Source organism: Daphnia magna, unplaced genomic scaffold, assembly GCF_020631705.1.
Source record: "Daphnia magna isolate NIES unplaced genomic scaffold, ASM2063170v1.1 Dm_contigs120, whole genome shotgun sequence".
NCBI lineage: Eukaryota > Metazoa > Arthropoda > Branchiopoda > Diplostraca > Daphniidae > Daphnia > Daphnia magna.
The window spans coordinates 1-23,444 of NW_025533130.1; the positions used below are offsets into that span (position 1 = coordinate 1).

Below are 23,444 nucleotides of genomic sequence, written 5' to 3' on the forward strand. Positions count from 1 at the left end.
GCTGCAGTCATTTCACCAGATTTTAGTTGCGCGTGCTAACAAATTAAGTTGTTTATTCATTTAGGTAGTAAAGAGTTTACGGTATCATAGGATTGTTTCTCGATCAGAATGCTGAATATGCATACATGCCTCGATAGCGCAGCAGGCACGCGAGTCTCATAATCTCGAGGTCGTGAGTTCGAACCTCACTCGGGGCAGTGTTAAGTAAAGTAACTAAATTTTTTCCACTAACAGTCAATTTCTGTAAGAGCTGGTTGGTTTCTAAATGCTGCATGTAAAACAAGAAATACCACGGGTACGATAATAAAGGTTCTACCGAGATTTGAACTCAGATTGTCAGAGTCAGAGTCTGAAGTGCTAACCATTACACCATAGAACCACTGCTAACAAATGATCAAACACCATAGAATCACTTATAACAAATGAGGCTTTCTTAATTGAATGCATCAATCAATGTTTTCTCAAGGATGTACACTTGACTATGACAAACATCTTTAGCATCGAAATTGACCTCTAGTTTAAGTTTCCCGACGAAGATTGGATTCGAACCCACGCGTGCAATGCTTAATGGATTAGCAGTCCATCACCTTAACCACTCGGTCACCTCGTCTGATTACCTCCACCACGTTGAGGTATTGAGCCCTAATGCGTTAGCGGATGATTTCAATATCATACAAACTTAACGAAAACACCGGTATTGAGAACTCGCTGGAAGAAAACTCTTCAAATTACGCCCGATGAGAGAATTGAACCCTCGACCTCAGGATTAAAAGTCCCGCGCCCTACCAACTGAGCTAACCGGGCTATGTAATACATGCTGCCTATGTTATTCAATACATTAACACCATTCGTAGTTTCTTTGATCATGCGACGACAAATTATGAAACCCACATATTTTCAAATAAGTCTTACATTACCTTGATCCAAAATCACGGTATCCATGTCCTGAAAAAATGAAGAAGCCGACAAATTTTCCAATTTTGTTTATCTTGGTCGAAAATAAGGGTGTCCATGTCACGCAAAATGAGTGAAACCTTCAAACAAACCAAAAAAAAAAAATCTTACATTGCTTTGATTCCAAATAACGGTCATCATGTAGCAAACCAGCAAAGATGAAAACAGCGTTTGCTTCTCGGCTCACAGTCACATTGTTGTTTTCCGTCTGCTATTGTGACATTCTGGATACGCCATCTACCGGTAGAATGTCAAGTGCGCTAGTGGCTTGGTTTCTGAGTCCTTCACAAGATGGCCTAACACGGCAGAACACCACCTACCTAACAGGTTTCGTTCGGGAAAACGCACAGAGTTTAAGCCGTGTTAACAAAATAATTGGACATCAAATACTGAAAGCATATTATTCATTTATTTCTTTCACATGAACTATGGGAGTTTCTACTCTTGGTACAGATCACCAGATTTTAGTTGTGCGCTAGACAAATTAGTTGTTTATTCATTTAGGTAGTAAAGAGTTTACGGTATCATAGGATTGTTGGTAAAAGTCTATTTTACCCGACCAAATTAACTTAACTAACATAACTTAACTTTAACTATACTTAAGGAACTAAACGGGACCAAGCCCGAGGATGCGAGGCAAAATTAGGTTTTGGGGTGGGTAAAGTAATGTAATAGTAAAGTAATAAAGTAAAATAGTAAACTAAAATAACTTAACTTAACTATACTTAGTAGTTCAAACGGGACCAAGCCTGAGCTATGCGAGGCAAAATAGGGGCTTTTGGGTGGGTAAAGTAATGTAATAGTAAAGTAATAAAGTAAAATAGTAAAGTAAAGTAAAGTAATAAAGTAAAATAGTAAAGTAAAGCAAAGTACTAAGTAAAATAGTAAAGTAAAGTAAAATAATTAAGTTAAACACTCTAAATATTAAGTAAAATTAACACATTTAAGTTAAGTAAAGTAACATTTTGTTAATCAGTAAGGTAAAGTAAATCTATTAAGTTACTAATAACTTTATAAAGTAATGTATAATTAAGTTAAGTAATTAAATTAGTCAAATAAATAATAATAATAAAAAAATTACTCTAATAACACTACTCTATTACCAAAATATTAACAACGAACACTTACCTTAAAAAAAGTTATCCAATACACAGATGTATACACTACAAACTTTAAAAATGAATGAAATACAAAAGAATACAATATGTCGTCTGCTACATGAAATTATTCGTTGTTGCATGTTATATTTTAAAATCTATATATATAAAATTTACACACAATAACTCATTTTCAAATACTAAATTATAACTAAATTTATTTAAATAAATAACAAGCAAATAAATTCTATTAAGAATAATTCATAAAAACTAGCAATTACATAATTATACATATAAAGTCACAACACTGAAAAACTATCTACTACTGTCATCTGATACAGATTCAAAAATTAAAAAAATACAAATACAACTACAGACATGTAATCTACATTATTAATATTCTATTTTCTTTTCTAGGTGTTAGATACCTTTCAAGTATTGGTGGCTACTCAATTAGCTATGATGAGTTAACAGAATCTAGCGTTGCAAACACAAGTGTTTTCTGAGATTGTTTATAATTTGTCCAAAACAAGAAAGGTAAAACATAAATAAATAATTCATTAGTTTAAATTGTATAAGTAATAAATACAAAATCAAATACGTATAACTGAGAACTATTTCATTAATAGATACAACCATCAACATAATATCCACCATATAGATAATTACATTGTAGCCCATAGCAAAAAATAAAAATTTAGTAGTGAAATCTACATTCATATTTGATTATACATTTCACAATTTTCACTTCATCAGTTGGCCTGTCATCTTTATCGGTTACAACAAACCCAATCCGTTTCACAACAGACATGCCATAGTAGATCTTTCTAAATATGGAGTGCATGACATGAAGCTATTGTGTTGGGGCTATAATAAATTTTTAATTATACACTAATTACTATTTCTTACAATCACACAAGTTCTCAATAACAAAGTGTTATAAAAAACTTAGCTCCATTTTTGTTTAGCCCGCAGTTTGCCATGGATAGTATACCAGCACCTACAAATAATGAAACAATATAAATGAAGAATATGTGGTTCTATATTTATTCAGGAAATAACCTGTATTGTTTCATTTATTATGTAGTTCATCAAAGAAGTCCTGCCTACATAGTGAGATCACCACCCATTGCTTTTATAGACAACACAATAAAAACAATTATTTTGTCACCTGTGAATCGTAACTCTCAGATGATGGGATGAAATTTTATGCAGAATAACAATTCCAAAAAGCTGTGAAAAGTTTCTGCAGGTATTAGTGTCACGGTTCCAAAATAACTATATGAAAAGTTCTCCCATGCTGCAAAAGATAACATCTGAATACCAAAACATGCATTATAAGATGATCATGTGAAATCTTAATCAGAGTCTTAACAATAGTTTACCAACGTAGTTTGAAGTACTGAAAACGGTGTTGCCCAGAAGCAACAGGAATCGATGCCAACCTACAGAAAAAAACTATATTTAAGTTAGCAACATGGACAGGTAATTGAACATGGACCAAAATACAACTGTTAGTATTTTAATAAATTAAATCAAAGCATCCTTTGTACAGTAGTATGCATAGTATATTATGAAAAACACCCTGCGACGAGCATAAAATGCGGAACGAGGGCTGCAGAATACATTTGCATAGTCGGAACAACTAATATCATAGGTCAATTAATAAATTTGTCAACATATTAATATTTTTAAAACAAAACAGTAATACCTTAAAGAGTATAGTATAACTCAACTCAAGTATAGTATAGTATAGTATAGTATAGTATTATTTTTTTTTTTTTTTTAATAGCTGGACGCACTGAGGTTGGAGTATTGTCCGGAGTTTATTTTCCGTAGTCAACGACTAGAATACATGCGACAGTGATATACACGAGTGGATACCAGATATATATATATGTACAGGGGGGAAACTGGGCCTATCCTGCACCCACACTGAGAGGGGGCGGAACGTACACGATCTCTGTTTGGCTTGCTGGAGCCTACTCGGTTTGGTGGACCTTCGAGGCCGCCAGCCGACGGCCACCGCGATACAGCCTCCACCAAGACAGAGAGAGGGTATCGTGCGCAGTTGCAGTGGGAAGATCTGTGGCATGCTGAGGATAGAGATGGAGCTAGGGGAGCGAAGGAGGGTGGTAAATTGACTCACTCTCCCTTGGCCAACAAGAGAGAGGAGAGATGCAACCCAAGACATAATGGGCTGCACATTTGCTCAGAGGCGGACTATGAAGCTCAAAGGGCCTAGAACAATTATGGAGGCGTCGAGAAATGAAAACATGTCTAATCGATAAATTGATGAAAAGGATTATTATAAAGACAAACAAAGCCTAGTTAGCCCCGATAGATAGGGTAGCCTATGAGCTATACTATCGCAGACGTTTGTTGAGCGGATGAAAGCAATGAAAGCTTTCCAGATGTTGGGATGAGTTGGAATAGAGGCGAGAGGTCTAGGCCAGTGGCCATCCTCAGAGGAACAAGACGTAAGAAATACAAGGCGTTGTGTAGAGAAGAGAGGACAGTGAAATAAGAAATGAGAGACTGACTCTGAGCCGCCCCCACAATCACACTTTGGAGAAGTGGTTAATTTGAAGCGAAATTGATGTTCTTTGAGGAAAGAGTGACCTGAGAGAATTTGAGCGATCTGGCGACAGAGTTGGTTTGGGTGAAGCCACAGTTGCTGATTGGATCGTGGGGAAAAATTCTAGTTACTGCACCGTTGTGGCAAGCCTGCCATTCTGTCTGCCATGCATCGCGCACTAACTTACCCGATTGAGTAACGACAGAAGTTTTGGAGATAAGAAGTTGTGGGAGGACATTCAGGCCAGAGCTAGGAATGTCGCAGCCGGCTAATGCAAGTTGGATGCCCTCAGCAGAGGAGGGCTGGCAGACGAAGAGGCGTAAATTATCTCGGTAGGGGGCAGTGGCGTCGACACAAAGCCGCTCAACTTCAGAGAGGTGAGCACCGAGCGAGTAAACGCAAAAGAAGAAATGTGCTGGGCAAAGATTTCAACCTGCCATCGCTCTCAACAACATGGCTGGCCTGGATCAAAGCGTGAAGGACAGTGAGTTGACTGGCATGGTGTAAGCTATCAGCCGAAAGTGGGCCGTTGGTCACTTTCATTACGTTATTATGACATGTGGAGATATTGCAACAGTTAAAAGAGTCGCCGCACTGAGAGGTAGCAACAAAAATTCTAAGAACAGAATCCTTAGTTGGGAGTAATCTGCAGATCTCGCTTGTCAGTGTCGGATATAAAGGAGGGGCCCATGGAGGCCAGTAGAGATTAAAGTGGCGGTGGTTAGGAATCACCTTTGAGCAGCGGAGAAAAGGTGGAAGTTTGCTCGTAAGCTACTTTAGTGGAAAGAGCAGAAAAGCATCCTGTACGTCCGGAGCTGAATCGAGATGGGTGATCTCTTGTATACGTAAATCAATCGGAAGGATATTTGTTAGAATAAAACATGCCTCCGCGGAGACAGTTTTGAAAGAGCTGGCCAATGAAAGCGCAATAGAGTGCTGGAAGGTGCGTAGCTGCTTAACGCCTTTTCTAGTGTTAAGGAAAGGGGCCCAGACGGAGCAGCCGTACAGCAAGATAGGCTCAACCGCAGAGTGATACAGAAATTTTAGACGCTTTTTGTCATATCCCCAGGTGGATTTCAGACCGGATCTCAGTGTAAAGAATGCACGTTTAGCTGCAGCAATTTTATTTGCAGTGGGGAGTTCCATTTGAGGCGGCAGTCAATTGTTAGACCCAGAAAGAGTGTCTCTACAGATGGGGGATAAGCATGCCATTTATAGAGATGCTGAGATGAGACCAGTCAAAAATCTTTTGTACATAATCATAAACACCGTTTTTGTCGCATTGAGGGGAGAGTTTGCTGGTTAGACACCAGTTCGACACCTCGTCACACATGGTCTGTAAATTTCGGGTGGCAATGCTAGGGTCTTTATGATATGTGGCCACATTCAGATCGTCAGCGTATCCACCAATCCGGTACGGAAATGAAAATTTGAGGCGCAGGACATCATCAACAAGAACCGACCACAGAAATGGAGAGAGGACTCCACCTTGAGGACAGCCAAGATCAAAGTGAAAGGAGGAGGTCGAGCCTTCAAGCGAGAGGATGGCCGTGCGGTTGGAGAGATAGTCAAAGACTAGCTGGACCAAATATCTTGGGCAGTTGCGGACAGCAAGTGCAGAGATAATAGCAGGGCTAAGCAGCGTCGAATGCGCTTTTAATATCAAGAAATGCACATGCTGTGACACATTTAGCGTCTCTGCCTTCGTCACAAAAAAGAAATCAAGGAGTGAGCAGCCGTTTCAGTTGATCTGCCTTGAGTGAATCCATGTTGGTCGGGCTCAACCATTGAGAGACCGACGCACTGCAAAGGAGTCTATTTAAATGAGCTTTTCAAGGATCTTAGCAAATTGTGTTGACTAGGCTAATTGGTCGAAAGCTATTCAGAGTGTCGAGCGGGTTTGTTAGGTTTACCGATAATGGTCACCTTGGCAACCTTCCAACAGCTAGGAAAGTGAGGAGAGAAACATGCATTCATGATGAATAGAAGCTGACCAATTATCTGATTAGAGATTGCACAAATGATAGCAGTGGAAAGGCCATCGGCTCCAGGAGCAGATTTGAGATTCAGAGAGGTGATAGCATTAGAAAGCTCCTCCTGGGAGATTGGAGGGAGTTGGATGGTACAACGAATGCCGTGGATGATTGAGAGAAGGAGGCCGCAAGCTCTTCGCTGTCCGTGCGGGCCTGCGTAGATAGAGTGGGGGAGGGGAAAAATGTTCTGCATGTTATGCACTCAGCCTGTCTGTGTGCAACTGAGGCTGAGCCTCTCGGTATTAACTACGGCTCATTACCGCTAGGGGCTCTGCCCAACACGACAAGATACAACATCTTTCCTTTTAAACACAACCAAAGAGACGGGTAATGCAAAGACAAGGAAGGGAAACCAAAGTAAGAATGAATAAGAGAACACAAAAACAAACAAACCAGAATTCTGAGATTACAACACAAACTAGAACAGTGAAACGGACTAGGTTAGTCGTAGTTAGCTGGAACCGCCGCCTCTTGACAATCTTGAACAGGGTCCAGGGGACTGCCGGGAACTTCCGAAGGAGGAACCATTGCTAGCTGGGCAGGATCGAGCGTTGAAGTCGGATTACTTGCCGTCGACCTGGCTGGGCTGTGCGAAACACTCCGCCTGTTCTTCGCGGCCAACCTCGCGCTCGAGCGTGAGCGTGGCGGCCACTCTCTAGGCTTGCGTGATTCCCCTGGTAATGCCGGGAGAAATGGCCTGACGGATCGGCTCAGCATGCGCAGACACCGCTGGGCGAGTTGGGGGTAAAGACAAGACGGGTGCCACCACGTTGCCTTGTCGCCGGGCCGGGAACTGGAACCATCATCGGAGCGCGAACGGATACTGCTGAATTAGCAGCTGAATTAGACAGGGAGAAGGACGGAAATATGAACGAAACTCTTGGTCTTCTGCTGGGCCCTGCTGCAGGGGCCCGCTGGTTGACTGTGGGAGGAGTTGCTGGACCTTCGCTTTGCTGACTACGGCAAACGTTGATCGCCCTGCGATTCCGGCGAAACCTACTTCCATCACTGGTGCTGACGACGTAGGAATCCGGCTGTTGACACACTATCTTCACTACACCAGGAATCCATTTTTTCCGACGCGAACACGAACACGTTGGCCAACTGACAAAAACCGGATACCGTTTGGAAACGGCGGACGACTGATGAAACAGCATTTTATCCTGTCGGCGTTTTAAAAGTTCCTCTACTGCATCACTGTTGATACGCTGATGCTTGAGTGCGGCTGGCAAAAAGGCAGACTACCCCTCAAATGACGAGACTGAAGCAGGACGGACGGAGACGGGAGGCCACCACCAACTGGAGTGGAGCGAATAGCACGGACTGCGGCTTGAAGAGAGCGGCCGCTCTCAATGGCTTTTATAAACGAAGACTTGACGGTCTGAACCGACCGTTCAACGAAGCCGTTGGATTGAGGATAGAACGGGCTTGACGTGACATGGGAGAACTGCTGCTGGCGGGAAAACCTCGCGAAACTCGGCACTGCCAAACTGTGGCCCGTTATCAGACACTAGAGTTTCCGGGACGCCGAAATCAGAGAAAATTTTCTCCAACTCTCGAATGGTGACAGAGGCTGGTAGTCGACGACATTTCAACCCACACACGGCCACTTGCTAAAATAATCGACTGTTAAAAGATAATGTTTCTTCAGCAAGCTGGAAGAAATCCGTTGCTAATTAATTTGAAAAGGGTGTTCCGGGACTTCTGCCGGATAATACTGCTGTGCCGAATTGTGGTTTCTTCTTTCCTGACAAATACTGCATCCAGCGACAAGGTTGCGAATCTGCTCCACGTATCCCGGCCAGAAGACGGCGGATTTTGCTCTTTCAAAGGGACTTGGTTTCACCGCGAAGTGTCCGTCATGGACGTTAGCTAGAATTTCACGTTGAAGGCTGTATGGCACAACCACTTGCTGCCCCCGAAGAAGTAAGCCACGGGCCGTCGACAAATTTGCCCGTTCAGGACTAACATGCCTTCGCCGGAACCGGACAATCACGCTTGTGCTTAGGCCAGCCGTTGTTAACGAGTCCGACGACCAACTGCAGGGTCGAATCAGCTTCCGTGGCTCGAGTGTACTTTTCTTGAATCGTTGGACCCGGGATGACATAACTGAGGACAGCGTGGACATGTTCATCATGACATTGCGACTGATCACCTGAATATTCACGAGGGTCCGGCGCTCTGCTTAAGGTGTCAGCAAGGTACAATTCCTTACCCGGCTTGTAGCACAACTGGTAGCTGTACCCTTGGAGCTGAAGGCGCATTCGCTGAATCCGAGGAGTGCATAAGCCAATGGGCTTGTCAACCAGACCAATGAGGGGCTTGTGGTCGGTTTCTACTAAAACGTGACTCCCATAAACATAATGATGGAAATGCTGCATTCCAAACTGCACGGCCAGAAGCTCCTTTTCAATTTGCGCATACCTGCGCTGAGTCTACCAGTGTTCTAGACGCAAAACCTATCACTGGCTGGCCATCTGGCAGCAAGACCGCCCCAAGTCCAAAAAGGAGAGGCATCCACCGACACAGTCACTGGAGCAGCCGGAACAAAAGCTTCAGGGTGGGTGCCGAAATTACCAAATCCTTGACGGCCTGGAACGTTTTCGTGCTCGCTGCGTCCCAAACCCACTCAACATCATGTTTGAGCAGATCTCGCAACGGTTTGGTGATCGACGATAAATGCTCACAAAACTTTGCCACAATAATTTACCATACCCAACAGTCGCTGGAGATCTTCCTCTCGAAGCAGGCTCTGGAAACGCACGGATGGCTTCAATTTTATCGGGATCCGGCTTCAACTGTTGGTAGAGAGATGATGTGTCCGATCCAGGGAAGTTCCGACTGCAAAAACTTACACTTGGTGGCATTCAATTTCAAATTGACTTGCGCACACCTGTCAAACACGGCTTTCAAACGGTCATCGTGTTCTTCTCGTGTCTCGCCCCAAACGAAGAAATCGTCAAAGTAGATCTCCACACCGCTGAGGTCTCCAAACAACTGTATCATCGCCTGCTGATAAACCTCTGGGGCTGAGCAAATACCGAATGGTAGACGAAGAAAACGATATCGTCCAAATGGAGTGGCGAAGGTCGTAACAAAACTGGACTCTTCCGACAGGGGAATTTGCAGAAACCCGACGTTGCGTCGAGCGTTGAGAAAAACTTTGCCTTTCCAATTCGGGCAATAATTCCTCCGCAGGCAGACCGGATAGTGTTGGCGCTTTATCACTTTGTTAAGATCCAACGGGTCGAGACAGATGCGTACGTCACCACCCGCTTTTGAAAGCAGCTAGCACTGGTCACTCACTCAGTAGGCTCAGTCACTTTACAAATCAACTTTAGCTGTTCCATGTCGTCCAACTCTCTTTTTCACCAAATCACGAATCTTGAACGGAATTCGGCGGGGAGGACGCACAACTGGGACACAATTGTCTTTCAACTTGATCTCGTGTTCGATGGACAATTTACCGATGCCAATGAACACACCTTTGTAATTTTGGAACGCAGGCGGCAAATTGGTCGACGGCGAGTCCACAACGATTTCGTTGACCTGCTTCTGTGGCATGCATGAACTAGACCCAGTTCACAACAACTGGGCAGTCCCAGAATAGGGACATTGTCTTCTCTTGATCACGACTACACGAATCTGGAACCGCTTGCTGTTGAAAAAACAGTAACATCCAGTTGTCCCAGCACATGCAGGGACTGTCCATTGTAGGTGCGAACTCGAGGACCAGGCAAGAGCTTCTTCGTGTGTCCTAATTTGTTGAAGCAGGACAACGGAATTACGTTACAAGACGCTCCAGTGTCAACCTTGAAAGGCACCGTATAACCAGCCATGAGTAAATCAACGCTCCACTGTGATTGCTGTTGACCACTCAGCGAATTGATCACATACTCGTCGAGACTGGCAACGTTTTCAGAGTTACAAATTTTTTCAAAATGATTTGACTTGCCAACACTTAGAGCACTGTTTACCAAAAAGCCGGGCACCGGACTTTAACATGACTGCCCCCACACCACTTGCGCAACTTGTCACCAGTGTGGGAGTTCTGGAAGGTCTGAATTTGTCGTCCTGTTCAGGCTTGTTGACTTCTGTTGAACTACGACGACCACCGCCCTGACCAGACTTGCCAAGAACTGGTTTTCCTGATTTGAATTTGTCCAAGGTTAGCCTATTGATTGCTTCAGCTGACATCTGTTCAGCGATCAACGAAGACGTTTCACAGGCACGTAATGTGTCAATTGCTTTGGCCAAAGTAAGCTGGGGATCAAACAACAACTTTTCACGCGTTTTGTTGTTCGGCTACGCCAATAACGATCTGGTCACGCAGAATGGAGTCACGCTGGGGAGTCGTATTCACAGGTAGCTATCAGAGACTGAAGTTCCCAACAAGAAGGTTTCGCACGACTCACCATCACGCTGGTGGCGAGTTAAAAACTTGTATCGTTCAAATGTTTTTGGCTCTTTCTCGGCTGGGAAATGAGCATCAAACTTAGCTAACACTGGCACAATCTTAGACTCATCACCAGGCGTTGTCCAAGTGAAGGTCTCGTAAATGCGTAAGCCCTCGCCCATGGCCAAGCAACGTGATCAGCACGCCGACCTGAACGTCTTCGTCTTCCTTGTTTTTCTTCGTGGCCTTAAGATACCACTTGAATTGCTTTTCCAAAGAGCCCACTTTGAAGGCAGATTGCCATCAAAGGAGAAGGATGTCGGTGGATGAAGATCACTCGCCATGTTGAACAATTGGTTCAGTTTACTTCTGACACCATGTTATGCACTAGCCTGTCTGTGTGCAAACTGAGGCTGAGCTCTCTGTATTAACTACGGCTCATTACCGCTAGGGGCTCTGCCCAACACGACAAGATACAACACTGCACACTTTTTTAGAATTTCTGTAGGATTGGAGGAGATCGAGCCGTCAAATGAAATAGAGGATGGAAGGCTGACGTTTGATGATTTGCTGCTTTGGATTTGGCCTTAGGCCGAGAAGAGGTCACTACTGCTAGGCTGGGAGTCACATAGCTTGTTCCAAGACGAGAGTTTGGCGTTGCGAATTTCCCTCTGATAGGTGAGCTTTGTGAGCTTTGAATGCCTGCCTGTTAGATTCTGTCTGTTGGACTGACCATAATGTAAAAGCCTGTCGGGATTTGTGACGAAGTACCCAGAGTTCCTTTGTCCACCAAGGCGTTCTGCGAGTGGAGACAGGAATGTAGGTAGGATCTCTTAGAGCTTTTGGCAGCAGAGGAAATGAGGGCAGAGAGCTTTACAATCATGTCATCGATAGTGGAGGTAGTCGGATTAGTTTGCACTACAAGATTCCTCACAGCATCTGCGACTTTTAGGCGAAATTTATCAAGGCGAATACGAGAGATGTGGGGAGTGGAATTTGGAGCTCGAGATTGAGCTTGAGCAGGTGCACTGCAGATGAGGGGGAGCGATTGATTTCAAAGTATATGTATGGGTAATCAGAGAAGGACGGAATGGTAGGATAGAACCAGCGTGTACAGGTGATAGCACTCCCGGCTAGAGAGATGTCAAGGAATGAGGTGCCAGCAGGAACAAAGTCAAGATCATCCAGTTGTCGATTGAGAACACGAAGGAAATGATTAGCGATGAGTAATTCAAGTTCTGATCCTCTACTATTAGTGAGCTTGCTGTTCCAAACCTTGCTTAGAGCATTAGAGTCGACTGAGTACGATGGACAGTTTCGTGGAAAAGGCAGCTGAGATCAGCGCTGAACTGATCGGCAATGTTTTTAATGGAGGGACGAAGATAAGTGGAAATGAAACGAAAGGTGCCGTGCGCAGAATGTAAATCGACTGCAGCGATATGGTTAGAGCGACTTCGATCGATTGCCCGACAAGACTTGGCAAGAGAAAGTTTAACTAAAATCGCAGCACCGTAGGCATGCTTCTTGAGAGAGACAGTGGAATGCAACAACCATAGCCTGGTGGAATATTGATGATGGAGGGAGACTGGTGGCCTTTGCTGAAAGGTTCTTGAATGAGAACAATGTCTAAAACGTTTTCGACAATGACTTGAGCAAGAGAAGACGAGGCAACCCTTGAGTGGCGGAGATTCACCTGTAAGCACCGAAACAGACTGTTTGTTGAACTAGGAGACACACGCATTAACTTTTCTCCATTTTTGCCCTGTACCTCGCCACCGCTTTCATTTGGGTGGGACAATATCGATCTCCAGATTGGTGGGCACCACCACAATTAACACATTTTCTGATCAGAGAATTACAGTCGCGGGTAAGGTGCGCGCCTGCGCATTTACCACACCTTGGGTTAGGGTCACGGCAGGATGCCTGAACGTGACCATAACCTTGGCATTTAAAACAGCGACGAACCTCACGGTCTAAAAGAATTTCAACAATGCGAGCAGTAGTATTAAAAAAATCAATTTCACCTTCAGCCAGAGCGTGATCTCTGGCTACCTTGCAGTTGAATAGAATTTTTACATGGCCTTTTTTGGGAGTCAGGTTTGGCGAACAGTTGGGACACAGACTCAATTTTTCCTCTCAGGCCACGATTCCTTAACATCAACTCTTTTTTAAGGCTGGGTAGATAGCTAAGATTGACAAAAAGGGGCAACAGCCGGGAAAATTTAGATGGACGTGAAACAGAGTTAAAAACATTGATACTGTCTGGTCCGGCTTTGGATTCCAAGATGGTTTTGGCCCGATCGAGGCCAGCTGGATCAGCTAATCGGACGATGATGTTGTTGTCTTTTTGTCTGACAGAGGCAGGAACAGGGCCACCACCACTGGAACCAAGCAGCTCCTCCATACCGGCGAGAGATATGCGATCAGCAGGCTTTGCAGATGCGGCGTAGCTGGCAACGAGAACGGGTGCTTGACGGCCTTTTACGGCTTGAGAGTAAGTCGATGTGGACGGCAGTGGAGTATCACTGGAAGGTGGCGGATTGGAAGATGACGATTGCTGATTCATGTATCGTAGGGTCATCGAGTCCGCGAAAGCTAGTTTAACGTTAATCAACTCAGCTTCCAGCTTGGCGATGTGGTCGTGTTGGGCCTTTGCAAGGTCGAGAGCAGCACGGAGTTTAGAGCTGACAGCTTCTTTGGAGAGAGAGTCAAGATGCGAGAGCTCAGGATCTTCTGTGAAGCTGGAGAGATCCTCGCAACGAGTTTTTCTGGAGTCAGCTCTAGACTCGTCGATGCTGGAGTTAGCTGACAGCGGGCGTTTTGACTTGGTACTGGTTTTTGGGGTGGTGAATGTCCTCAGTTTCTGTAGACGGCTGGGAAGATGCTTGATTAATGCTGTTGATGAGGAAGACATTCTTGCTGTGGGCCTTCTGGGAGTCTTGAAAGCATGGTTTGCTGCAATATTTGGAATTCTTTTTCCGTTGTATCCCTTTTGACAGAAGATACAGGTGCGTTTTGGCTTGGGTTGACGATTCTGCCCCAGAGGTGTCGCCACCGTCGCCCTTACTCATGTTGGTGGCTTGGCCAATGTCACTTGTGACAAAAATATACAGCGTACGAGAAAAATTGAATGACTGACACCGTTAGCAGGAGATTACCGGCAGTAAAACAAATCAAAAATATGGGCCAGTTGATTAAGAACTCACGAAATGGTGAGAGAAAATATGGGAGAGATAAAAAAACACTCGTTCAGTTGGATTAGCAGACGAACACGATAGTATAGTATAGTATAATATAGTATAGTATAGTATAGTATGATGATGTAAAAAAATAGTATGTATAGTATAAAATAGTATGTATGAGTATAAAATGTCGTAATACTACTAAAGTAAATACTAGAATCACTTTATCAACTTAATAACCAATTGAATAAACAGAATACTAAACATATAATAATAAATTTACATCCACAACAACTAGATTTGATCCTAGATCCTTTTCTTTTAACAATCCAATGCTATACCACTGAGCTAGCAGAGTAATGATTCCATACAAATATTTTGCAATATGTATACACGTATTTAATCTATATTACCAATTAATGATCGGCAACATTGCATTCCAACAGTTGGCAACATTGGAATTTACGCAGAACATTTATTCAGTTTACAAGTAGATACAGATCAGTTCAGTATACTTGCTTCTCTGAATTTAGTAAAAGTAAAGTAACAATAAAGTAAATTTGGTCGGGTAAAATAGACTTTATCCGAATTGTTTCTCGATCGAATGTGTTGAATATACATACATGCCTCGATAGCGCAGTAGGCAGCGCGCGAGTCTCATAATCTCGAGGTCGTGAGTTCGAACCTCACTCGGGGCAGTATTAAAGTAAACTAACTAAATTTTTTCCACTAACAGTCAATCTCTGTAAGAGCTGGTTGGTTTCTAAATGCTGTATGTAAAACAAGAAATACCACGGTACGATAATAAAGGTTCTACCGAGATTTGAACTCAGATTGTCAGAGTCAGAGTCTGAAGTGCTAACCATTACACCATAGAACCCCTGCTAACAAATGATCAAACACCATAGAATCACTTATAACAAATGAGGCTTTCTTTAATTGAATACAGCAATCAATGTTTTCTCAAGGATGTACACTTGACTATGACAAACATCTTTGGCATCGAAATTGACCTCTAGTTTAAGTTTCCTGACGAAGATGGGATTCGAACCCACGCGTGCAATGCACAATGGATTAGCAGTCCATCACCTTAACCACTCGGTCACCTCGTCTGATTACTTCCACCACGTTGAGGTATTGAGCCCTAATGCGTTAGCGGATGATTTCAATATCATACAAACTTAACGAAAACAACCGGTAAAGAGAACTCGCTGGAAAGAAAACTCTTCAAATTACGCCCGATGAGGGAATTGAACCCTCGACCTCAGGATTAAAAGTCCCGCGCTCTACCAACTGAGCTAACCGGGCTACGTAATACATGCCTATGTTATTCAATATATTAACACCACGTAGTTTCTTTGATCATGCGACGACAAATTATGAAAACCACATATTTTCAAATAAGTCTTACATTACCTTGATCCAAAATCACGGTATCCATGTCTCGAAAAATGAAGAAGCCGACACGGTCACATTGTTGTTTTCCGTCTGCTATTGTGACATTCTGGATACACCATCTACCGGTAGAATGTCGTCAAGTGCGCTAGTGGCTTGGTTTCTGAGTCCTTCACAAGATGGCCTAACACGGCAGAACACCACCTACCTAACAGGTTTCGTTCAGGGAAAACGCAAAGAGTTTAAGCGGTGTTAACAAAATAATTGGACATCAAAATTCCGGAGAAGAAGAAGAAGAAGAAGAAGAAGAAGAAGAAGAAGAAGAAGAAGAAGAAGAAGAAGAAGAAGAAGAAGAAGAAGAAGAAGAAGAAGAAGAAGAAGAAGAGAAGAGTATCTTCCATTTCTTTTTTACCCTAAATTACCCTAAATTTCTCCAACGATGAATTGTAAACGAATATTTCCCAAATGAGCATTGGATTCGTCTCAGTGATACGAATAAAATGTAAATTATTTGATTCGATAAAACCTAAAATATTTGTTAGTTTGGAACTTACCAGCCGCGACACCATCTCTGGAGCAGAACGAGTGTAGCTCAATTTCTTCCGTGAGAAGAGTACTTCCATTTCTACTCCTGGTAAACTTGATGGTGGTAACGAAGGGAAAAATATTTAAAAACATCAGCGCCATCTGACGTCTGGAAGAAGCCGTCTGTTTCCGGTTTTATTTACTAAATATTTGTATCCTGTCACTGACGAGCAGCATAAACTAGATAAATGGTGCCCAATTGTTGTTTCTGGGATTACCAAAAGGGTTGGAGAATGAACACATTACGTTTCTCTCAGTCGTAAAGAAGCACAAAGTTTCCGTTTCCCCCAATTAATTCAAATGCCTTTGTGGCGCAATTGGCTAAGCGCGTTCGGCTGTTAACCGGAAGGCTGGTGGTTCGATCCCACCCAGGGGCGTAGCATAGGAGTTTTTACATATTCTTTTTTATCCTTAGAGACTCCTTATGATAGGTTAAGAATCATCTGTATCTTTCCGTATACATCGTTGCCTAGTCATCAGTGGTGTACAACCATGATAACTCTACAGTTAAACAGATTATGGTTATCTTTATTAGTTATGCTACTTTGCACTCCTTTCATTGATGATGAGTAAACTTGGGACGCGTAAAATAGCAAATTAAAGGAATTTTGAATCGTCAAAACAACAAAACTACTCTAAAAACAACATGTGTACTTCATTTTCGGGAGTCTTCTGGTGGTAATCAGCTAGTTAAAAGCCTTGCTCCGGGACCATATGGAAAATTCACCCGACTCCCACTCTGGCGTGCCCTTTGGTTACTACTCAGACACGCAGATTGCAGTGAAATTGATAAACTTCAAAAACCGACTGTTCTCACCCAGGATCGAACTGAGGACCTTCAGCGTGTGAGGCCGACGTGATAACCGCTACACTATGAGAACACGAATTTTACAATAGGATCCTTTTTATAAAAGGGTTTTACAACCGAATCTAAGTTAACAATATAAATAACTCACATCAGAACTGTATGCAAAGGATGTCTTGTTCCACCCAGGATTGAACTGAGGACCTTCAGCGTGTTAGGCCGACGTGATAACCACTCACTACTATGGGAACTGAATTACACGCATTGATTGAAACCAAGTTTCGATTAAGACCACATGGAATTGAACGCCCAACGTGGGGGCTCGGAACCCACGACCCTGAGATTAAGAGTCTCATGCTCTACCGACTGAGCTAGCCAGGCACATGTTAATGGTTAACGCAAACAGAAACGATCCCAACAATCCATTGAGTATTTCTTCTGTCAAAGGAATGGTGGAGTCCTAAAGAAAAATAACAACTTAAATAAATTTTTTTGTGTGTGATTCATACGTTTGATTTCCAGCAAGACATGAAACAGCTGCCTCCACATATGGAAAGGAGGTGGGTTAGACCATGATGTATATCGGGAGTAGTAACGGCTGCAGAATCAGTTGAGCTACGCGTGTTAAGCTCCAGAGATGGCGTTTGCGGCTGGTTAATTGGAATTTCTGAAGAGAGGGAATGAGAGAAAGAAAGCAAAGATTCAAGGGTTAAGGTAATGAAAGTAAACGTTTCCGAACTAGCCCTTCCTCTTTTATCACACGTGTCCATAAGGTAGATCACGTGATACAAACTTTTACCCTAAATTTCTCCAACGACGAATTGTAAACGAATATTTCCCAAATGAGCATTGGATTCGTCTCAGTGATACGAATAAAATGTAAATTATTTGATTCGATAAAACCTAAAATATTTGTTAGTTTGGAACTTACCAGCCGCGACGCCATCTCTGGAGCAGAACGAGTGTAGCTCAATTTCTTCCGTGAGAAGAGTACTTCCATTTCTACTCCTGGTAAACTTGATGGTGGTAACGAAGGGAAAAAATATTTAAAAACATCAGCGCCATCTGACGTCTGGAAGAAGCCGTCTGTTTCCGGTTTTATTTACTAAACATTTGTATCCTGTCACTGACAGTAGCAGCATAAACTAGATAAATGGTGCCCAATTGTTGTTTCTGGGATTACCAAAAGTGTTGGAGAATGAACACATTACGTTTCTCTCAGTCGTAAAGAAGCACAAAGTTTCCGTTTCCCCCAATTAATTCAGATGCATTTGTGGCGCAATTGGCTAGCGCGTTCGGCTGTTAACCGGAAGGCTGGTGGTTCGATCCCACCCAGGGGCGTAGCATAGGAGGTTTTACATATCCTTTTTATCCTTAGAGACTCCTTATGATAGGTTAAGAATCATCTGTATCTTTTCCGTATACATCGTTGCCTAGTCATCAGTGGTGTACAACCATGATAACTCTACAGTTAAACAGATTATGGTTATCTTTATTAGTTATGCTACTTTGCACTCCTTTCATTGATGATGAGTAAACTTGGGACGCGTAAAATAGCAAATTAAAGGAATTTTGAATCGTCAAAACAACAAAACTACTCTAAAAACAACATGTGATACTTCATTTTCGGAGTCTTCTGGTGGTAATCAGCTAGTTAAAAGCCTTGTGCGGGGACCATATGGAAAATTCACCCGACTCCCCCTTGGCGTGCCCTTTGGTTACTACTCAGACACGCAGATTGCAGTGAAATTGATAAACTTCAAAAACCGACCTGTTCTCACCCAGGATCGAACTGAGGACCTTCAGCGTGTGAGGCCGACGTGATAACCGCTACACTATGAGAACACGAATTTTTAATAGGATCCTTTTTTATAAAAGGGTTTTACAACCGAATCTAAGTTAACAATATAAATAACCACATCAGAACTGTATGCAAAGGATGTCTTGTTCCCACCCAGGATCGAACTGAGGACCTTCAGCGTGTTAGGCCGACGTGATAACCACTACACTATGGGAACTGAATTACACGCATTGATTGAAACCAAGTTTCGATTAAGACCACATGGAATTGAACGCCCAACGTGGGGCTCGAACCCACGACCCTGAGATTAAGAGTCTCATGCTCTACCGACTGAGCTAGCCAGGCACATGTTAATGGTTAACGCAAACAGAAACGATCCCAACAATCCATTGAGGTATTTCTTCTGTCAAAGGAATGGTGGAGTCCTAAAGAAAAATAACAACTTAAATAAATTTTTTTTGTGTGTGATTCATACGTTTGATTTCCAGCAAGACATGAAACAGCTGCCTCCACATATGGAAAGGAGGTGGGTTAGACCATGATGTATATCGGGAGTAGTAATGGCTGCAGAATCAGTTGAGCTACGCGTGTTAAGCTCCAGAGATGGCGTTTGCGGCTGGTTAATTGGAATTTCTGAAGAGAGGGAATGAGAGAAAGAAAGCAAAGATTCAAGGGTTAAGGTAATGAAAGTAAACGTTTCCAAACCAGCCCTTCCTTTCCTTTATCACACGTGTCCATAAGGTAGATCACGTGATACAAACTTTTACCCTAAATTTCTCCAACGACGAATTGTAAACGAATATTTCCCAAATGAGCATTGGATTCGTCTCAGTGATACGAATAAAATGTAAATTATTTGATTCGATAAAACCTAAAATATTTGTTAGTTTGGAACTTACCAGCCGCGACGCCATTTCTGGAGCAGAACGAGTGTAGCTCAATTTCTTCCGTGAGAAGAGTACTTCCATTTCTACTCCTGGTAAACTTGATGGTGGTAACGAAGGGAAAAAATATTTAAAAACATCAGCGCCATCTGACGTCTGGAAGAAGCCGTCTGTTTCCGGTTTTATTTACTAAATATTTGTATCCTGTCACTGACAGTAGCAGCATAAACTAGATAAATGGTGCCCAATTGTTGTTTCTGGGATTACCAAAAGGGTTGGAGAATGAACACATTACGTTTCTCTCAGTCGTAAAGAAGCACAAAGTTTCCGTTTCCCCCAATTAATTCAGATGCATTTGTGGCGCAATTGGTTAGCGCGTTCGGCTGTTAACCGGAAGGCTGGTGGTTCGATCTCCACCCAGGGGCGTAGCATAGGAGTTTTTTTATATTCTTTTTATCCTTAGAGACTCCTTATGATAGGTTAAGAATCATCTGTATCTTTTCCGTATACATCGTTGCCTAGTCATCAGTGGTGTACAACCATGATAACTCTACATTTAAACAGATTATGGTTATCTTTATTAGTTATGCTACTTTGCACTCCTTTCATTGATGATGAGTAAACTTGGGACGCGTAAAATAGCAAATTAAAGGAATTTTGAATCGTCAAAACAACAAAACTACTCTAAAAACAACATGTGTACTTCATTTTCGGGAGTCTTCTGGTGGTAATCAGCTAGTTAAAAGCCTTGTGCGGGACCATATGGGAAAATTCACCCGACTCCCCACTTGGCGTGCCCTTTGGTTACTACTCAGACACGCAGATTGCAGTGAAATTGACAAACTTCAAAAACGACTGTTCTCACCCAGGATCGAAGTGAGGACCTTCAGCGTGTGAGGCCGACGTGATAACCGCTACACTATGAGAACACGAATTTTACAATAGGATCCTTTTTATAAAAAGGGTTTTACAACCGAATCTAAGTTAACAATATAAATAACCACATCAGAACTGTATGCAAAGGATGTCTTGTTCCCACCCAGGATCGAACTGAGGACCTTCAGCGTGTTAGGCCGACGTGATAACCACTACACTATGGGAACTGAATTACACGCATTGATTGAAACCTAGTTTCGATTAAGACCACATGGAATTGAACGCCCAACGTGGGGCTCGAACCCACGACCCTGAGATTAAGAGTCTCATGCTCTACCGACTGAGCTAGCCAGGCACATGTTAATGGTTAACGCAAACAGAAACGATCCCAACAATCCATTGAGTATTTCTTCTGTCAAAGGAATGGTGGAGTCCTAAAGAAAAATAACAACTTAAATAAATTTTTTTTTGTGTGTGATTCATACGTTTGATTTCCAGCAAGACATGAAACAGCTGCCTCCACATATGGAAAGGAGGTGGGTTAGACCATGATGCATATCGGGAGTAGTAACGGCTGCAGAATCAGTTGAGCTACGCGTGTTAAGCTCCAGAGATGGCGTTTGCGGCTGGTTAATTGGAATTTCTGAAGAGAGGGAATGAGAGAAAGAAAGCAAAGATTCAAGGGTTAAGGTAATGAAAGTAAACGTTTCCGAACTAGCCCTTCCTTCTTTATCACACGTGTCTATAAGGTAGATCACGTGATACAAACTTTTACCCTAAATTTCTCCAACGACGAATTGTAAACGAATATTTCCCAAATGAGCATTGGATTCGTCTCAGTGATACGAATAAAATGTAAATTATTTGATTCGATAAAACCTAAAATATTTGTTAGTTTGGAACTTACCAGCCGCGACGCCATCTCTGGAGCAGAACGAGTGTAGCTCAATTTCTTCCGTGAGAAGAGTACTTCCATTTCTACTCCTGGTAAACTTGATGGTGGTAACGAAGGGGAAAAAATATTTAAAAACATCAGCGCCATCTGACGTCTGGAAGAAGCCGTCTGTTTCCGGTTTTATTTACTAAACATTTGTATCCTGTCACTGACAGTAGCAGCATAAACTAGATAAATGGTGCCCAATTGTTGTTTCTGGGATTACCAAAAGGGTTGGAGAATGAACACATTACGTTTCTCTCAGTCGTAAAGAAGCACAAAGTATCCGTTTCCCCCAATTAATTCAGATGCCTTTGTGGCGCAATTGGCTAGCGCGTTCGGCTGTTAACCGGAAGGCTGGTGGTTCGATCCCACCCAGGGGCGTAGCATAGGAGTTTTTACATATTCTTTTTTATCCTTAGAGACTCCTTATGATAGGTTAAGAATCATCTGTATCTTTTCCGTATACATCGTTGCCTAGTCATCAGTGGTGTACAACCATGATAACTCTACAGTTAAACAGATTATGGTTATCTTTATTAGTTATGCTACTTTGCACTCCTTTCATTGATGATGAGTAAACTTGGGACGCGTAAAATAGCAAATTAAAGGAATTTTGAATCGTCAAAACAACAAAACTACTCTAAAAACAACATGTGTACTTCATTTTCGGGAGTCTTCTGGTGGTAATCAGCTAGTTAAAAAGCCTTGTGCGGGACCATATGGAAAATTCACCCGACTCCCCACTGGCGTGCCCTTTGGTTACTACTCAGACACGCAGATTGCAGTGAAATTGATAAACTTCAAAACCGACTGTTCTCACCCAGGATCGAACTGAGGACCTTCAGCGTGTGAGGCCGACGTGATAACCGCTACACTATGAGAACACGAATTTTACAATAGGATCCTTTTTATAAAAGGGTTTTACAACCGAATCTAAGTTAACAATATAAATAACCACATCAGAACTGTATGCAAAGGATGTCTTGTTCCCACCCAGGATCGAACTGAGGACCTTCAGCGTGTTAGGCCGACGTGATAACCACTACATTATGGGAACTGAATTACACGCATTGATTGAAACCAAGTTTCGATTAAGACCACATGGAATTGAACGCCCAACGTGGGGCTCCGAACCCACGACCCTGAGATTAAGAGTCTCATGCTCTACCGACTGAGCTAGCCAGGCACATGTTAATGGTTAACGCAAACAGAAACGATCCCAACAATCCATTGAGTATTTCTTCTGTCAAAGGAATGGTGGAGTCCTAAAGAAAAATAACAACTTAAATAAATTTTTTTTGTGTGTGATTCATACGTTTGATTTCCAGCAAGACATGAAACAGCTGCCTCCACATATGGAAAGGAGGAGTGGGCTAGACCATGATGTATATCGGGAGTAGTAACGGCTGCAGAATCAGTTGAGCTACGCGTGTTAAGCTCCAGAGATGGCGTTTGCGGCTGGTTAATTGGAATTTCTGAAGAGAGGGAATGAGAGAAAGAAAGCAAAGATTCAAGGGTTAAGGTAATGAAAGTAAACCTTTCCGAACTAGCCCTTCCTCTTTATCACACGTGTCCATAAGGTAGATCACGTGATACAAACTTTTACCCTAAATTTCTCCAACGATGAATTGTAAACGAATATTTCCCAAATGAGCATTGGATTCGTCTCAGTGATACGAATAAAATGTAAATTATTTGATTCGATAAAACCTAAAATATTTGTTAGTTTGGAACTTACCAGCCACGACGCCATCTCTGGAGCAGAACGAGTGTAGCTCAATTTCTTCCGTGAGAAGAGTACTTCCATTTCTACTCCTGGTAAACTTGATGGTGGTAACGAAGGGAAAAAATATTTAAAAACATCAGCGCCATCTGACGTCTGGAAGAAGCCGTCTGTTTCCGGTTTTATTTACTAAACATT

The 23,444-nt window shown here is 42.6% G+C and overlaps 1 protein-coding gene, 11 non-coding genes and 1 pseudogene across 12 annotated transcripts; all 13 read right to left on the reverse strand.

Moving 5' to 3' along the window:
- Positions 1 to 307: 307 nt before the first annotated feature.
- Positions 308 to 379, reverse strand: Trnaq-cug. Its single transcript has one exon. It is a non-coding gene; the product is annotated as a tRNA-Gln (tRNA).
- Positions 380 to 3,877: 3,498 nt separating this feature from the next.
- LOC123466854 lies at positions 3,878 to 9,043 on the reverse strand (annotated as a pseudogene).
- A 943-nt stretch (positions 9,044 to 9,986) lies between these two features.
- LOC123466836 lies at positions 9,987 to 13,972 on the reverse strand. The gene is given in 7 exon segments (XM_045166968.1): positions 9,987 to 10,217; positions 10,334 to 10,568; positions 10,618 to 10,859; positions 11,792 to 12,086; positions 12,956 to 13,031; positions 13,083 to 13,147; positions 13,149 to 13,972. Coding segments are annotated over 7 exon segments (1,968 nt in total).
- A 1,076-nt stretch (positions 13,973 to 15,048) lies between these two features.
- Positions 15,049 to 15,120, reverse strand: Trnaq-cug. Its single transcript has one exon. It is a non-coding gene; the product is annotated as a tRNA-Gln (tRNA).
- A 150-nt stretch (positions 15,121 to 15,270) lies between these two features.
- Trnas-gcu lies at positions 15,271 to 15,352 on the reverse strand. The gene has a single exon. It is a non-coding gene; the product is annotated as a tRNA-Ser (tRNA).
- A 123-nt stretch (positions 15,353 to 15,475) lies between these two features.
- Positions 15,476 to 15,548, reverse strand: Trnak-uuu. The gene has a single exon. It is a non-coding gene; the product is annotated as a tRNA-Lys (tRNA).
- A 1,480-nt stretch (positions 15,549 to 17,028) lies between these two features.
- Positions 17,029 to 17,101, reverse strand: Trnav-cac. Its single transcript has one exon. It is a non-coding gene; the product is annotated as a tRNA-Val (tRNA).
- Positions 17,102 to 18,797: 1,696 nt separating this feature from the next.
- Trnav-cac lies at positions 18,798 to 18,870 on the reverse strand. Its single transcript has one exon. It is a non-coding gene; the product is annotated as a tRNA-Val (tRNA).
- Positions 18,871 to 18,970: 100 nt separating this feature from the next.
- Trnav-aac lies at positions 18,971 to 19,043 on the reverse strand. The gene has a single exon. It is a non-coding gene; the product is annotated as a tRNA-Val (tRNA).
- Positions 19,044 to 19,098: 55 nt separating this feature from the next.
- On the reverse strand, positions 19,099 to 19,171 carry Trnak-cuu. The gene has a single exon. It is a non-coding gene; the product is annotated as a tRNA-Lys (tRNA).
- A 1,569-nt stretch (positions 19,172 to 20,740) lies between these two features.
- Positions 20,741 to 20,813, reverse strand: Trnav-aac. The gene has a single exon. It is a non-coding gene; the product is annotated as a tRNA-Val (tRNA).
- Positions 20,814 to 20,868: 55 nt separating this feature from the next.
- On the reverse strand, positions 20,869 to 20,941 carry Trnak-cuu. The gene has a single exon. It is a non-coding gene; the product is annotated as a tRNA-Lys (tRNA).
- Positions 20,942 to 22,334: 1,393 nt separating this feature from the next.
- Positions 22,335 to 22,407, reverse strand: Trnav-cac. The gene has a single exon. It is a non-coding gene; the product is annotated as a tRNA-Val (tRNA).
- Positions 22,408 to 23,444: the final 1,037 nt, after the last annotated feature.